Source organism: Calidris pugnax, unplaced genomic scaffold, assembly GCF_001431845.1.
Source record: "Calidris pugnax isolate Ruff unplaced genomic scaffold, ASM143184v1 scaffold36, whole genome shotgun sequence".
Taxonomy (NCBI): Eukaryota; Metazoa; Chordata; class Aves; order Charadriiformes; family Scolopacidae; genus Calidris; species Calidris pugnax.
The window spans coordinates 4052483-4067357 of NW_015090825.1; the positions used below are offsets into that span (position 1 = coordinate 4052483).

Here is a 14875-nt window from a genome sequence, read left to right on the forward strand (position 1 = left end):
AAAATTTCCCAGAAAAAGTTCTTTTCTGGGACTATCTCCCGTGTAAGTTTTTGGAACTGCTGACCCAGGGCCTCCAGAAGTCCTGAGCCTGACCCAAAAGTCATAATGATGTCTAGAAAGGCGCCTGACGCCTGGACTCAGGCTTGGGTTGGAAGGGCAGTTGGACAATCTGTGGGCCTTTATGGCCAGACCTTACTTAGAAACACATTAAGTGGCAATTTTCTTCCTACAGTTATGTTTTGAGGCCTATCATTAAGCCAGAGTATTAGCAATTCAGCATTTCTCATGATGATTTGGTGTCATTCTGGCTCATTTGAACATCTGTCAAACGGCTCAACCTGCGTCCCTTGTGAAAGTCTATTACAGCAACACCACCATTTTAGCTGCGTTCAGAAGGCAGAAACCACTTGTTGTTGAGGTTAGTGCAGTGCCTAAAATAACAGGGTTGTCGTTCATAACAAGGGCTTTTAGGTCGTGGCTGTACCAGTAAGTTAAAGGGTCTGGAGCAGCAACGTACAACTGATGGTTCACTGCTGCCATCTGACAATTTTGGCCTGTGCCATCTCGTGTCCTAAACGTGTCCGAGCGTGATCCAGGGGTGAGTACAGGGCAGCACAACTGCTGTTGAGTGTGATGGATAAACACCCGTTCTGGTGGTGGGAGGAGAGGAGAATAGAGACGGGCCATATTGGCACAGGTGTATAAATGCTGACTGGATAGACTAAAAAGGTTATACCTAATATTGACCAAATAGTTTTCTAATGTATCTCAAGTTGAAAGACTTTATGTGGAACATCACATAATTGCTTTGTCTTCTTGCAAGCTTTTTATCTTTCGTTTATATTTGAGGATCAGAAGACCAAGTAAACTACATTTCAACTGCTAGGTTCCTATGAAATATATAGTTTCCTCCTTCATCTGAAGAATTTCTAAAGCAAACTCTGGGAATCACTATGGAGAATTTATTTCCCTGTTATGCAGAAGTGATCTAATCTCACAGATGTTTATGCCTTTGACATTTTTCCATATAATGCAATATACATTATTGTCCAGATGCTGCAGAGACTTTTGAGCATGTTTCATATCTTGTGGGTACTTTCAAGAATTTCAGTGTAACTAGTCCTGGTGAGTAAATTCTATCGTGTGCATAAATTCTTGAGAGAGTAGGAGCTATACACGTGTGTAAGGACAGATACATTCAATATGAACTAAAATTGTTTGATGTGAACATTGACTGCATTAATACATGCTTATATAGATTTAAATATAAAAGATATAGTAGAAGCAGGTATCTTTATGCACATAGTATCTTAACACACGGTATACATGTGTACCTATGGTTAATACTCTTCTCAACTTTAATTACATTTCAGATATTGATGAATGCAGCATCAGCAATGGTAGCTGCGACTATGGGTGTCTTAATACAATGGGGAGCTATGAGTGTGTTTGTCCACCTGGAAAGAAACTGCACTGGAATAAAAAGGACTGCGTTGGTAAGTGTGGGAGACTGACTCGGAGGTGACTGTGGTGATGCTCCTGTTCTCCAGGAGGGTGGAAAAGCCCGTGGTTTTGTCTGAGGGATGCTGCATTTTCACAATACGGATCTCCAAAATCATTTTACAAACTCAGATAACACCTGAGCCTATGGGTGTCCACGGGCGAGAACATAACGGCAGGTGGATTAGAGAATGGGCAATATGTTGGATTTTATTTGGGTTGAACTTTTTTTTTTTTTTTTTACGATTCCATTCACACAAATCTATGTTGTCTTATTGTTTTATATATTCTATTGTTCTGTCCTTTATTTGTCCTTTGTCCATCTCTGTGACCGCAGCTATAATTCTATTTTCCTCTAAGGGTAATCTAGGTATTCAGGTTATTATCTAAATTCACAGCACCGTACCCCAGTTTTTCAAGTTATTTCCAAAGGTATCCTGCTTAACATAAAGTGCTGTGTCAGAAGTATTAATTGCAAGGAGCACAAGTCCTGACACCACTAAAATTACAACACTCATGCTGCTAGTGCCACCTAGAAAGGACATGGACTGGCTGGAACAGGGGCAGCGGAGGGCCACGAAGATGATCAGAGGGGTGGAGCACCTCTCCTATGAGGACAGGCTGAGGGAGCTGGGATTGGTATGCCGGGAGAAGAGAAGGCTCCAGGGAGACCTTATAGTGGCCTTTCAATACCTCAACGGTGCCTATAGAAGAGCTGGGGAGGGACTCTTTGCCAGGAGATGTAATGATAGGACAAGGGGAAACGGTTTTAAATTGGAAGAAAAAAGATTCAGATTAGATCTCGGGAAGAAATTTTTTACTCTGAGGGTGGTGAGGCACTGAAACAGGTTGCCCAGAGAAGCTGTGGCTGCCCCATCCCTGGAAGTGTTCAAGGCCAGGCTGGATGGGGCTTGGAGCAACCTGGGCTGGTGAGAGGTGTCCCTGCCCAGGGCAGGGGGGTTGGAACTCCATGATCTTTAAGGTCCCTTCCAACCCGAACCATTCTATGATTCTATTCTATGATTCTAATTTGTGGCAGATCTGAATTTTTGTATCCTTTTAGTAGATGACTTTATGTTTGTTTGTTTGTTTTTCTCTGGGGTCTCATTTGAAGCACAGGAAATCTTAGCCATAGCTGTTGCCATTCCATAAGATTTTAATTCTGGTTTAATGTTTTTAAAGGGAATGGCGTACCTGGGTCTTTCATAGTCAAATTTGGGTTGTGGGGGTTTTGTTTGTGTTTGGGGTTGGTTTTTTAACCACAAATAATTTCTCATAAGTACATTTGGGGCCTGTGCTTAATACCTATCTGGGAGCAAGACAGAACAAGAAATGGGGGGACCTTACTTCAGGGAACCTCTGCAGGTATGAGGGAAAGCACTACAGTCTGAAGCAGAGAGCACCACACTGGCCTCTCGCATGACCATGACCATGCAACTGTGGCATTTTTTCACTGACACGGATATGGAAAACAGTACGGATACAGTACAGAAAGCCCTTTATAACCAAAGTTGGGCAGGGCAGGGGATGAGTATTTAAAGTTGGATTGCAGCCTTTCCCACTGGTTTTCTTCCTAACTACAATTAACTGCCTAATTTTTCCCACTTACCTTTACATATATTACCTTCACTGCTGTCTAGAGAACTGAGTACTACAGAAGTAAGAAATGGTTAACTCTGGGTTTTTTTAGTTATCCACTAGGTCTGCCTTGTAACTTAGCAGTTACTCCTCTGGAAAGGAGTTTGTAAATTAACAGCAGGGACTAAAATTTTTTGAAGTCTGGTATATAGTTAGACCACAGAAGTTTTGTACTAAGAGTGCTGTTCCCATAGTAAGAGGCTGTATTGAAAATATTTTCATAGTTGTAAATTTCTCTTCATTATTTGTAATACTCAGTTGGAAGATGGAAAATAGAACATCCTTCTCTATTGATATACACTGTTTTATTTGATGAATTTAATGAGGCTTAAAATGGGTGTCATCTCCCTGCTGATCGCCTGCCTTTATTACCAACATTGTTTAGAGGAAACTGCATTCTACATTGTTATAAGAGCACAATAAAAAGGAAGAGAATGATACCTAATGATCCTGAATGCCACATGATTTGGAGACATTTGCAGTAACAAAATCCTCTTTGGCTCAGCAATGACGCTTTGCGCTCATGTTGTCTCCTCAGTCCAAAGAAATAAATTCTTTAAAAACATCACCAAAGCGACATAAAAGGCCTTAGGAGGGAGGTAAGTGGAGGATGATTATTCCCGTATTTGAGATGTGAACATCAGGTGTGTTTAAGGGACTCATATATATTTATATTTAACCAGCAGTGAGGCCAGGAACACAAACCAGCTGGTAGCTCCTGGGACCCTTCCTCTGCATTCAAGCCAAGCCAGGCAAGGTTCATTCCAGCTACAACATTTGAATTGCCCTGTTTCATCCTAATTCTACTGGGCTCTTCCCAAACCCCGGCAGACCCAAACCAGTCTGGCTGCTTCCTGATGGACTCAGATGCTGCAGCTCTGATCCCTCCTCAAACTAAGTGGTGAACTGAGGGGTAGGAAAAATGACATTTGCAGTAGCAGAGTCAGCCACGAGCAAAACGAGAGTCAGCCAAGTCTTGTGAGAGCACGTGGTGGAAGAAAGAGCGAGGAACAGTCAGAGAAACAGCGGATGTACCTGAAGAGGCTTTTTTACAGGGCTGAAGCAAGAGCTACTCTACAGACACCTGACTGAGATTTTACCAGCTGATGAAATGTGAAATATCTGCTTTAAAAAGTGCCCAGGTGCACTTGGCCAGCAGTCAGTGCAGGGGTCAAATCTCTGGTGAGGCTGCCTCAGTGCAGGTAGTGATGGCACCTCTTGGCTGCAGCAGAGAAGGAACCTCGTTATCTGTGTGGAGAAGGATGTAGTTAAGTAACACTTCAGTCCCAAAAGATGTCAAATTAAAATAAATGCAGGGATGTAATTACCAGTGGTATACCATCACCTCGGGGTGAAGCACAGAGACTGGTCCAGCAATTCATAACAACTGCATGTAGTTTCAGGTAAAACACAAACCATCCCTTACCCAAATACAAAGAGCATCTTGTGAGACCTGCAAGTGCTTTGTCTTCATCCTGCCATGAAGCTAAGAGGAGAACCTGGATGTTTCCTCCTTCCACAATGTGCCTTGTGTGGTGGGCGCTGATGAGAAATAGCTGATGTCTATTTGTGCGTCAAGGTGTCCGTTCTAGCATTGCTCGGGGCGTTTCGTTGGCAGCTGAAAGGACCAGTGGGACTATCCATCTCTATCCCAGCATGTCCTGCCTCTTCCCTGCCTGGCTGGGAAGTTTTCTACTTCCAGAAGCTTGAACATGGAGCTGAAATTAAAAAGTCTGCAAGAGTTGGAGTGAGAAGTGGAAAATACCATTTTAGCGGTCATCTAAATAAACACAGGGTGACTCCAGTGCACGGTGTGGTAGTCGGCCTGTTAAGCCAGAGAGCTGTGACTCCAAAAGGGGGGAGAGGACATCTCAGGTCCTTAGTATTACTTGTTGCTTCTGAGATCAAGATGTACACAAAGAATTGTGCTCACAATTTAGAGAGACACCTGGCTTTCAGAGTGCAGATTTCGACCTGAACAGTCCCAAAGTGAAGGACAGGAGGGAAAGGCTGATCTACAGTCTAGGTTTAAAAATGTGAAGGAGTTTCATTTTCAAGTCCAAGCTCCAGATCCAGATACTTTCTCCCTAATATGTGCTTTTTTCAGAAACATCTGAGCCCATGATTTTGCTTTGTTGCCACTTCTACCTTTCCTCACCACTGTACTCAAGGGGGTGCACAAGGGTTCTGGGTTGGGCAGTGTCTGATTTTTTTTCATATCTCTTTTTCTTCTTCTCCTCAGAGATGGTGAAATGTCTCCCGAATTCCAAACCTTCTCCCAAGGCTCAGCTGGTGTGTAGCAAGACAGGAGGCATAGAGAGCTGCTTCCTGTCATGCCCATCCAACACCCTTTTTGTTCCAGGTTTGTACAAAGCACTTGTTCTCCTAAGTCTAGAACATGACTTTATTTTTCTCTACTAATGTATTCATGATTCTTGCATTCAGTTTTTGTTATGGACAACTGTAAATGAGCAAAATCATTATTATAAATGAAATTGGGTCAGACAAGCGCATCATTAAATACAAGAAGAACTGACTGCCAGTTACACTAGAGGTTTTGCTCTTCGTTATTTAATTTGAGGTGCTGTTTGTGGGGTTGGAGACATTCTAACAAAAACCTGAGAGAGACATGCACCTTAACCAGGATGGTGCAAAAGAAGAATTGTAATGTATTGAGTTGCTATGTCAAACGTGAGGGAAAAAATGAACAGTTGATTTCAGTGAATTCCTGCTAATTTTTAGTGCGATGTTTTTCAACTTGAGCGGAGTCCCCAGTGCCCACCCAGACATCTGCTTAAAATGATGAACTGAAATGACATCATGATCTGAAATACCCTGTAACTGTGTGATTGAGCAGGAGCAGAAATGAATCCCAAAGCAGAGGGTCCCCTGAGAGGAACTCAGCTGGGCAAGCACAGCAGTGGCAGGAGAGGACGGGTGGGACACGCTGGGACATTTAATGCTGTGGCTGCCACAGCCCATGATGAAGCTCCCCCACCAGCCAGGGCAGCCATCAAACTTCCACCAGCTCAGCCAGGAGCACTGTGGAGCAAAGGATGACCTGGGAACCGTTTTGAACCTGTCTTGCTGTCTCATGTGAAATGGAGGTCTCAAGAGGCTGTGTGGCAAAAAAGGATCTTTTCAGTATTAGTTCACGCAGTTTCTGGGTTTTAATAAATTTTGCTGGTAGTAGTTCAGCTGCGTGTTATTTATAGAAACTCAGGCACTTCATCTTTCCCTCCTCCCCCCCCACCCCGCCCACCAACCTGCCTTGTTTTTATCATTTGCTACAGGTGATTTTCATTACACAGTTTTGCGGGGCAGGGGGAGTTTGGGGATTGCTATTGCTTTCTCATATACGATCTGGTTCTGGCACAGGATTGTTTCCCACAGGGGCATCTACTTTTCATCTTAGTCCTGGCATTCCGTGCAGTCGAGCTGTTCACACTTTATTTTCAGTTTAGCAGAGATTGCTAGAACCATGCATTTACCTAATTTGTATGCACCATTACAGTTTTATCTGCAATATGTAAACTCTGTTACAGTTCTAAGTATGTTATTTTTTGTTCCTGCCAATAAATTCTGCTAGAGTGTGAAGCTAAAATTATTAGGAAAGTACTTTGTTTATTTTTAAAATTATAGATGTGATCAAAGCACAAGGGCTCTGCCATGGACAACCATTTTCTACTTGTGCACCACGGAATTATTTACAGCTCACCTCATGCCAAATTGTTTATAAAACATAATATTTCAGTGGTGGAAGGAACAAAATTTGTAGCTGACACTGTGGAGCAGTAGACTTTGGCAAACTATTCCAGCCATTGAAAATCCAAGTTCAGTGCTTGAAATGGCTCCTTATTTAGCATTATGAATAAATTTGTTCAAGCGCCGAACGTTAATGCTTGGGGTGAGGAGGGGAGCAGGTTCTTTGTAAGACTGTTGCCACATGTGCTGACTCTGTGTTCTGCCCCACAGATTCGGAGAACAGCTACACGCTGAGCTGTGGTGTCCCCGTCCAGCAAGGCAAGGCCCAGCAGAAACGCAATGCCACCTTGCCCAGCTGTGCAGGTAGGTGCTCTCCTGCTCCCCCAGGCCTTGGTCTCTAGGAGGTAGGTGATGGAGTTCACCCAGATCATTCAGGAGTCGCAAGACATACAGCTCTCAAGTTACACAAGGCCAGAATTAAGGTACCTTGTGTTTCATCACACACACAACTGCTGTTCTGCAGCCTCTCCTGGAGGGCTGGCCTGCGCTTCGTTGCCCTCCGGTGTGGCATTGTGTTGGTAGGTCAGTATAGGAGTGGTGGAGGTTTGAGATATATTCAATAAGGACAAATATTTAGCACACTGTACTTTACATAGTCCAGCAAGGCAAATTTCTTCCCAGATTTGGAAGTTAGACAGAGTTGCCCAACAGTAGCACAAGAGCAGAAGGCTACAGTGGGTTCCAGCCCTCACTTGCAAAGTCCTTCCTTAGGAGCACGGATCCTCCTACTGGGGATTCCCAATAAAAAAGTTATGAGAGTTTTATGAGCACATACTGCGTTTCATTCATCTTGTTCTCAGAAATAGCTGTATTATTTTTGCAGAGACATTTAAAAATATGTCTTAAAGCTGATATAAGCATAAAAAAAAAAAGAGTTCAGCTCAAAATTGTTGAAGTCTGGCAAAATTAGAAGCAGCTGAAACAGCATCCAGCAGCGGGGAGTTTCAGCCCACTTTATGTATCATTACCTGCCTTACTTCTCTACAATTTGCCAGTTCTCTAACCACTTATTTCTTACATATTTGGCATGTGTTAGGAGGCACAGTGCTGTGGAGCAAGGTAACACGGCAGCAGATGTGGCTGCCGTGGCACAGGGGCAGGCTACCTCTGTAGTCCTGGTTCAGCAAGGCTTTTCCTTGGAAAAAAAGCAAGGCTTTTCCAAGGAAAGAGGGACCCACATTGCAGCACTTACCTGTGACCACCCTCCACCTGCTCCAGGTCCCAGCCCAGCCTTTTCCACCATGGACTTTGTGAGGAAGTCAGTCAGCTGCTACATTTTCTAAGCAGTGCATGGCTGTAGAACAGCCTTTAAAGTCACAAGATGTAACTGGCTTGGATTTAAAGCTGAAGAATAAAGCTTGCGAGCCATAGACAGCTGTCAAATAAAGATATTTCCTTTGGATTGTTTTCAACTGCCAACAGCATAGCTCCAGTAAATTAATCTTATTCCTGGTTGGCATTAGCAAGAGCAGAACAACGGCCAAGAAACATGGGAAGTCACAGACAGAGTCAGAAAAAAAAAGGTAGGAATTAACCTTTTTCATAGTAAGAGACAAATTCGCCCAAATTCCACCAAGATGTGCAGGCCTGCTGGAGGGGAAGCAGAACATCTGTGATAGTAGCAAATTCATCAATCTTTATGAGCTGAAGAGTAAGTACTTATGTGAAAAAATGAACTTGTGGAAATGGATCCTCTTGCACAAGGTGCATAACTCTTGCGCCGTCTCTTTTCTTTGTTGCAAGAAGCCTGTTGAGTGTGTTTTTAAAAAGAAGTTCCAGACTTCATTTCATCTGCATCCCAAATGATGGCTTTTTTACTTTACGTCAACAGATTCGTTAGCCCCTCCAATCAAGCAGAAAGCTCGTTTTAAAATTAAAGATGCAAAGTGCCATTTACGGCCTCGCAGCAAAGAAAAAACAAAAGATTCTGGGAAGCAAGCTGTTTTAGGTATGTGGTTTCTTCTAACATGTAAACAGCATTCTATTTTTTTGTTTGTTTGCTTGCTTGTTTGCATATTTTGTTTTCACACTGCAGGCAGAAAAAAAATAATGGTTTTCATATTTGGATCTGAATTTAAGTTCAGGCCAAGGTTCACGCTGCAGCTGAACAGCGCCTCCAGTTTGGATCTGACAGTGCTGAAATGTCACCAGCTGCTTGGAAAAATCTTTGTTCAAAAATGCATGGGTTGGGAATTAAGCTGATCCTTTTTCTGGCATTGGTAATGGCAGAAATGTCCTGAGACAAAAAGCTATGACCAATTCAAAGTTACATGGAACAATGGAAGTTTGGTTTGATTTGGTTTAGTTTTCCCAAATGAGGTTTATAAAAGAAAATAAAAGCTATTCATTTGCTTTACGCTGGATTAGTATCCCATTGCAGCAGCAAAGACAGCCCTAAGTGGGAAAGCTATAATCAAAATCTGATGTTACACAACCTTAGATCTTTTGTTATGTTGGAGTGAGCAGTTATGATGTTAGAAAAAATATTTAGAGGATTTAGACAAAAATCTGAAATTTAAAAAAAGGTTGTGTCAGGCTGATTCAAAGTAGTCAAATGTTTTTAAAACTCTGTATGACTAAGTATGGGTTTTTATTAGTAGTAGTTTTGGACCTCACTTGTAAAATTAAAAACAAAAATGACTTTAAAAGTGATATATATTTAACAGATCTTTATGGCATTTATTTCTTGTTCTCTGTCCTCTTGATATCATGACAGGGACAATTAAAGAGTGTTTGGGTGTTATTGCAGTGCATTTCCACAGCTTAAAATATTTGAAGTTAATTTAAATTTAATATTAACTCAAAATTTTCCAGATTTTAATACACAGAATGGGTGCAATTGCAACAGCTTCTATCGTTGCTTAGAGCAACTTAGCAGCTTACAGCAGAAGTCTACTGGTGACACCTTCTCTGTTGTGAATCTGTCTTACCACCACTATTGCTAGTGAGTGTGGAATCATATATGAGCCCTGAACACAGAAGAGTAAAAATAGCTATCCTTTAAAAATGCTAATGGTTTAAAGATTTAGAGTCACATTTTATCCTTACACTGCAATCTAGGCATTTATTTTCTCTAATTTTCCAAGTATTGGCTTAAAACAAGTCTCGGTCGTCAAGATGCTCCCCGTGTCCTTATGTATTGTATTCTTTTAATGAGATGTGATTATCAGACTCATTTTTAAAGTCATGGAAGTTGGTGGTTTTGGTCTGTACAGTCATCATGGGAATGTATTTCTTGGATCCGTTTCTTTGTCCTTTGCTTGCTTTGCTTTGTGTTTGTTATGTCATCTGAACTTCTGGGTCTATCAGTAAGAATGTATCATACAGTCACACGCTTGGAATGAAATCCTTCTGGTGGCGTGAGTGCTAGAAACTTCTCCCTGACCTGGAAGTTACATCACCCATCACAAAAAGGATGGTTTTCACACGGTTTTCTTTATAGAGGAAGAGGATGCGTATGGGACTGTGTCCCAACAGATTGTGGCCTTTCTTCTCAGAAGTTACACATAATTGACGAGGGCATTCAGTTCCTCTAGCTTGGGATAGGATGAGTGGAAATGGCCTCAAGTTGCTCCAGGGGAGCTTTAGATTAGATATTAGGAAAAGATTCTTCACCTAAAGGGTTTTCAAGCATTGGAACAAGGCTGCCCAGGGAAATGGTTGAGTCACCATCCCTGGAGGTATTTAAAAGATATGTAGACGTGGTGCTTAGGGACACGGTTTAGTGGTGGAATCGGCAGTGTTAGTTAACAGTTGGAGTCAATGATCTTAAGGGTCTTTTCCAACCAAAATTATTCTGATTTCCCCTCAGATAAAGCCATAACCCAACTGAGATATCACTTATTCTCCTGTCGCTTGCCTCTTTGCTACTTGATTTCTTTTCTATGTTGCTTTTCTTATGCAAAGGAGGTCAATTCCCTTGTACAGACAACTGCCAGGTGACCTTTGTGAATCTCAAGTGCGATTCCTCCAAGAAAAAACGCCGAGGCCGCAAGTCACCATCGAAAGAAGTGTCCCATATCACCGCAGAGTTTGAGGTGGAGATGAAGTCAGAAGAAGTCTCAGGTTTGTGAAAGACCTGTCTGTCTCTGGAGAGAAATCAGAATCCAGTTCCTCGGTGTGTTGTTAGAATCTCTTTGATGCTACTTCATCAAGCTGCCTTGCAGACCTTTTAGTACAAGCCTTGTTCAACAGCCTTTCCAGTCTTAAAGTTTCTGAGACTTAACTGAAAGGAATCAGGTAGGAAATTAAGCCAAAGGAACAAAGGTTGAACCTGCAGCAAAATTCCTTCAAAGTCTCGAGTTAAGTCATGTACTTTAATTTAGTCTAATTTCTTTAAACAGCAAGAGTGCTAATTGATGCACAGAGAACATAAGGATTAGGTAGAAGTTTTGCAACAATCACGATAAAACATTCTCCAAAATGTAAGTTGCTGAAACTTCAGTCTGAGAATCAAACAGTTTTATCATACATTTGGAAAATTCATGTTTTCTTAGCAAACTTCAGGAAGAAAAAGAATTGCTTCAAGTTATTCATGAGTTGGGATATTATGCTATAAAATCCAGCCAAAGGAAATGTGGGCTGAATTCTATAAACACATCAGTCCTCAAAGGCAGGTTTCTTAACCCTGAGGGGTACCTCCCCAGCCAAGTGATTCAAACACTAATCGTGCCAGAAAGAACCTTTCTTTGTGTCATTCAGGTATTTTGGTCAGAAAAGTGAGAAGACCTCCTAATCAACTGAGTAAAGCGTGGGCAGAGAAATTTCAGAAACATTCGTGGTGGCAGACTGAATACACATCTAGAAGCCCAACGCTGTGCACTCAGTATAACCAGATTTCTTAATGCTAGAGAGAGATATCAGTACTCAGCGTGCACTTGCACACCATGAAACCTGGTTTGATGGACCTCAGTGTAATATCTTATCCCTTTAAACAGCCTGATTTTGAATACAGTGAGCTGCATCTACAATTAGAAGAAGGAGAAGAGAGTGAATTCCAATTAGGAGAAGACAGTGAAGCAAACAGGTGTTACAGTGTGGTGCAGGCTAAGGTTTTTGTTAAGCACCTCTTTTTAAACATGAATCTCAATTGCTTCTAGTTTTCTTATCATTTCCCATCTAGACACCTGTAACATGGACTGTGTTCGGAAAAGGATGGAGCAGAAGCTGCAAACTGCAATCAAAACATTGAGGAAATCTATTAATAAACAGCAATTTTACATTCAGTTTTCTGGGACAGAATATGAAGTGGCTCAGAAGCCAGCTAAAGCTACTGAAGGGCATGAAGCTTGCAGTACGGGGCAAGTGCTGCAGGATGGAAAATGCGGTAAGTCCCACCAGCTCTAGTCACCCACATCCCTCAAAACAGCTAACCCAAAATTAAGTTGTCCCTTGTGATCCAGGCAGGAAATCTCTGAGATAACAGACCAATATTACTGAGCATATGTGCACGGACCGCTGACGGTTCGTAAGACTTTGAAGGGGTTCATTAAACGATTGAAGGAAAACAAAAGAAGCATATATATGCATACATTCCCGTGCTGTCACTGGTATATAGCAAGGCCTGCCACAAGGCAATGTTGGGAATTAATTCCCAGTGGCTCCCAGCATCTTGTGAAAACATATTTACAATTCTGTAAAACAATAACATGGTGTTTGCCTAGATGCTGTGTGTTTAGTTTTGTATCTCCTCTTTCACTCTTCTCACCACCAAATAATCCATGACCCATGGATATATTTATTATACACTCAAGAGACCCAATGAAAAAATCTATGGAAATCTATTTTAACTTTGTGTAAAATCCCTTATTTCTTTTCTGAGGTTATCAGGCTCTAGTTCTTCCCTGAGGGCAAGGTGCTAGCACAGGCCTCCTAAGGGCAGTTCTCATCACTGCAAGCTTGCTAATCACTTAGAGTCATCTTTTCAAAACCAGCATATCTGTTTTTCCAGCTTCTTTTAGACACCAAGTGATTTACCAGCAAAAAGGAATAGTTAAGTGCAGACCTAATAGGTGCCTCTAATGAGTTGGTACAGAGGCTGTTTTCATCACATAGAAAAGGTGATTTAGAAACTGTATTGAAAGACTTGCTATTAAGTCTAGAAACCCATACATTTTAACTACCTATACCCAGCAGAGAAAAACGTTTAATGCAGTCGTGTGCTTTGTTGCAGCAAGAAAAGCATGTGGATTCACATCTATATTTTAAAAACTTTCCAGTTGAGGTATTCGAGTGTCAACAAACATAAAATGTTACATGTGATGCATTGTCCTCAGAGAAATCTCTAGAACTGATCTCAGGCAACAGACTTTTTTAGTCATCTTCCATAAAATCTGGTGTAAACTAAAAACTCACATCACTTCCCATATGTTATGCACAACTGTCTTAGTTAAACTGCAACATACTGTTTTAAGACTGCATCAGCTTTATTAACAACATATGTCTGATAAACGCTTCGGTGCAGTACACCACCATTTAATGGCTTAAACAATAGAAGAAGGACCTCAACCTGATGTAAATTGACCTAGACCACAGTGGAGATGGGCATATTTACATCAGGTGAGGATCCTGAACTAGCATATGTAAAACATATGCCACTGTAATGCTGGAGACAAAGAGATCCATCTTCTCTAAATGTTTGATATCAAGGCAAATGATGTGATCAAAATGAAAGCCCTTATGTAGATTCCCCTTTTCTTTTCTCAGTTACCTGCAGCACGGGCACCTTTTATAGCGGAGAACATAATCAGTGCGTTCCTTGCTCGCCAGGAACATATCAAGACACAGAAGGTCAACTTACCTGTGAGCCTTGCCCAAGTAACGATGGACAGGGAGTCGCGGGCGCCCGGAATGTGTCAGAATGTGGAGGCAAGTTCAATTTGATTATAAGAGGATTAGGTGTTGTCACACAGCCTGTGAGGCACGGAGTTAAAAGAGGGGAGAGCCTTCCACACTTCTGTCTTGTAAAGGTAACAGAAGAAACCTCTGTGCACTTACAAGCAATACATAAAAAAGGTTTTGGCTTGTTCCATCCACTGACATTGCCAACAAGAAGATGGGACCTGCTGCGGCAATGTGAGTTACGGTATGGAAACGCCCAAGCCAAGCAAAGCGCTTTGCTTCAAGTCAGGTATGGAATCTGGGCATACCTCGACTTGTAAGGACTCATCAGGTAGATTGTGAGCCAAAGGGATGGATTACTTTGGACTGGTCCTGGTGAGTCTAATGAACCTGCTGATTTAACATGTTTTGCATGAGATGCAGTTTACACAGCCGAATCGGCAGCAATCCCAATTTTGAGATAGTTACGCTGCAGGAATCTGTAACCTGGACTCAGAGCTAATGACTATGAGCTTCAATGCTGCTTGAATTCACTGTGCTTTTGGCAAGTGATGTAGCAACTCTGACTCAATTTTATGATATATGAATTAGATTATAATGGTGATAATACCTGGTTTCAGAAAAGAGCTGTGAAGTTCAGTTTGTTCATGCTTCTACTATAACTGATCAAGATAAGGTTTTAAGACCCAACTGTTCATTATTACCTTCATGAGCAAAACCTGGTTTATAGCAGAAAAATTATTTGACTTTGAAAAAAGTCTGTCCTATCCACTACACGAGTTGTAACTTTAAAAGTCATCCGTGTAATTTACATTGATGTTTTCTTCAAGGATATCTAGAGTGGACACACAATGAAGGACACTTGAGAAACTGCCACTTTTCCCCATCCACTGTAATGTCTCTAGTCCAAACACATGGTAGATTTTGCTGATTATTGAAGCAACTATCATAGAAACATTCTTGAAATGCATGTGGATCTTTGTTACGTTGATGTATATAGCCAAAATCCAACAAGAATAGATAATCAAAATAAAATCTGAGTTTATAAAGGTTGAATCTAATACACTGACCAAAGCAGCACAACGAGTAGAGGAAAAAGACTATTTCATTTCAAGGCTTGCCTTTGAATTAC

At 41.6% G+C, this 14875-nt stretch overlaps 1 protein-coding gene across 1 annotated transcript in view; it reads left to right on the forward strand.

Annotated features, from left to right (window-relative positions):
- Positions 1–14875, forward strand: part of SCUBE1 (signal peptide, CUB domain, EGF-like 1) — a 266905-nt gene that overhangs the window by 234403 nt on the left and 17627 nt on the right. Inside the window, exons 13-19 of the mRNA XM_014940071.1 lie at positions 1374–1496; positions 5381–5500; positions 7114–7206; positions 8735–8851; positions 10810–10968; positions 12026–12229; positions 13609–13770. Coding sequence (XP_014795557.1) covers positions 1374–1496; positions 5381–5500; positions 7114–7206; positions 8735–8851; positions 10810–10968; positions 12026–12229; positions 13609–13770 — 978 coding nt within the window. The remainder of the gene's footprint in view (positions 1–1373; positions 1497–5380; positions 5501–7113; positions 7207–8734; positions 8852–10809; positions 10969–12025; positions 12230–13608; positions 13771–14875) is intronic.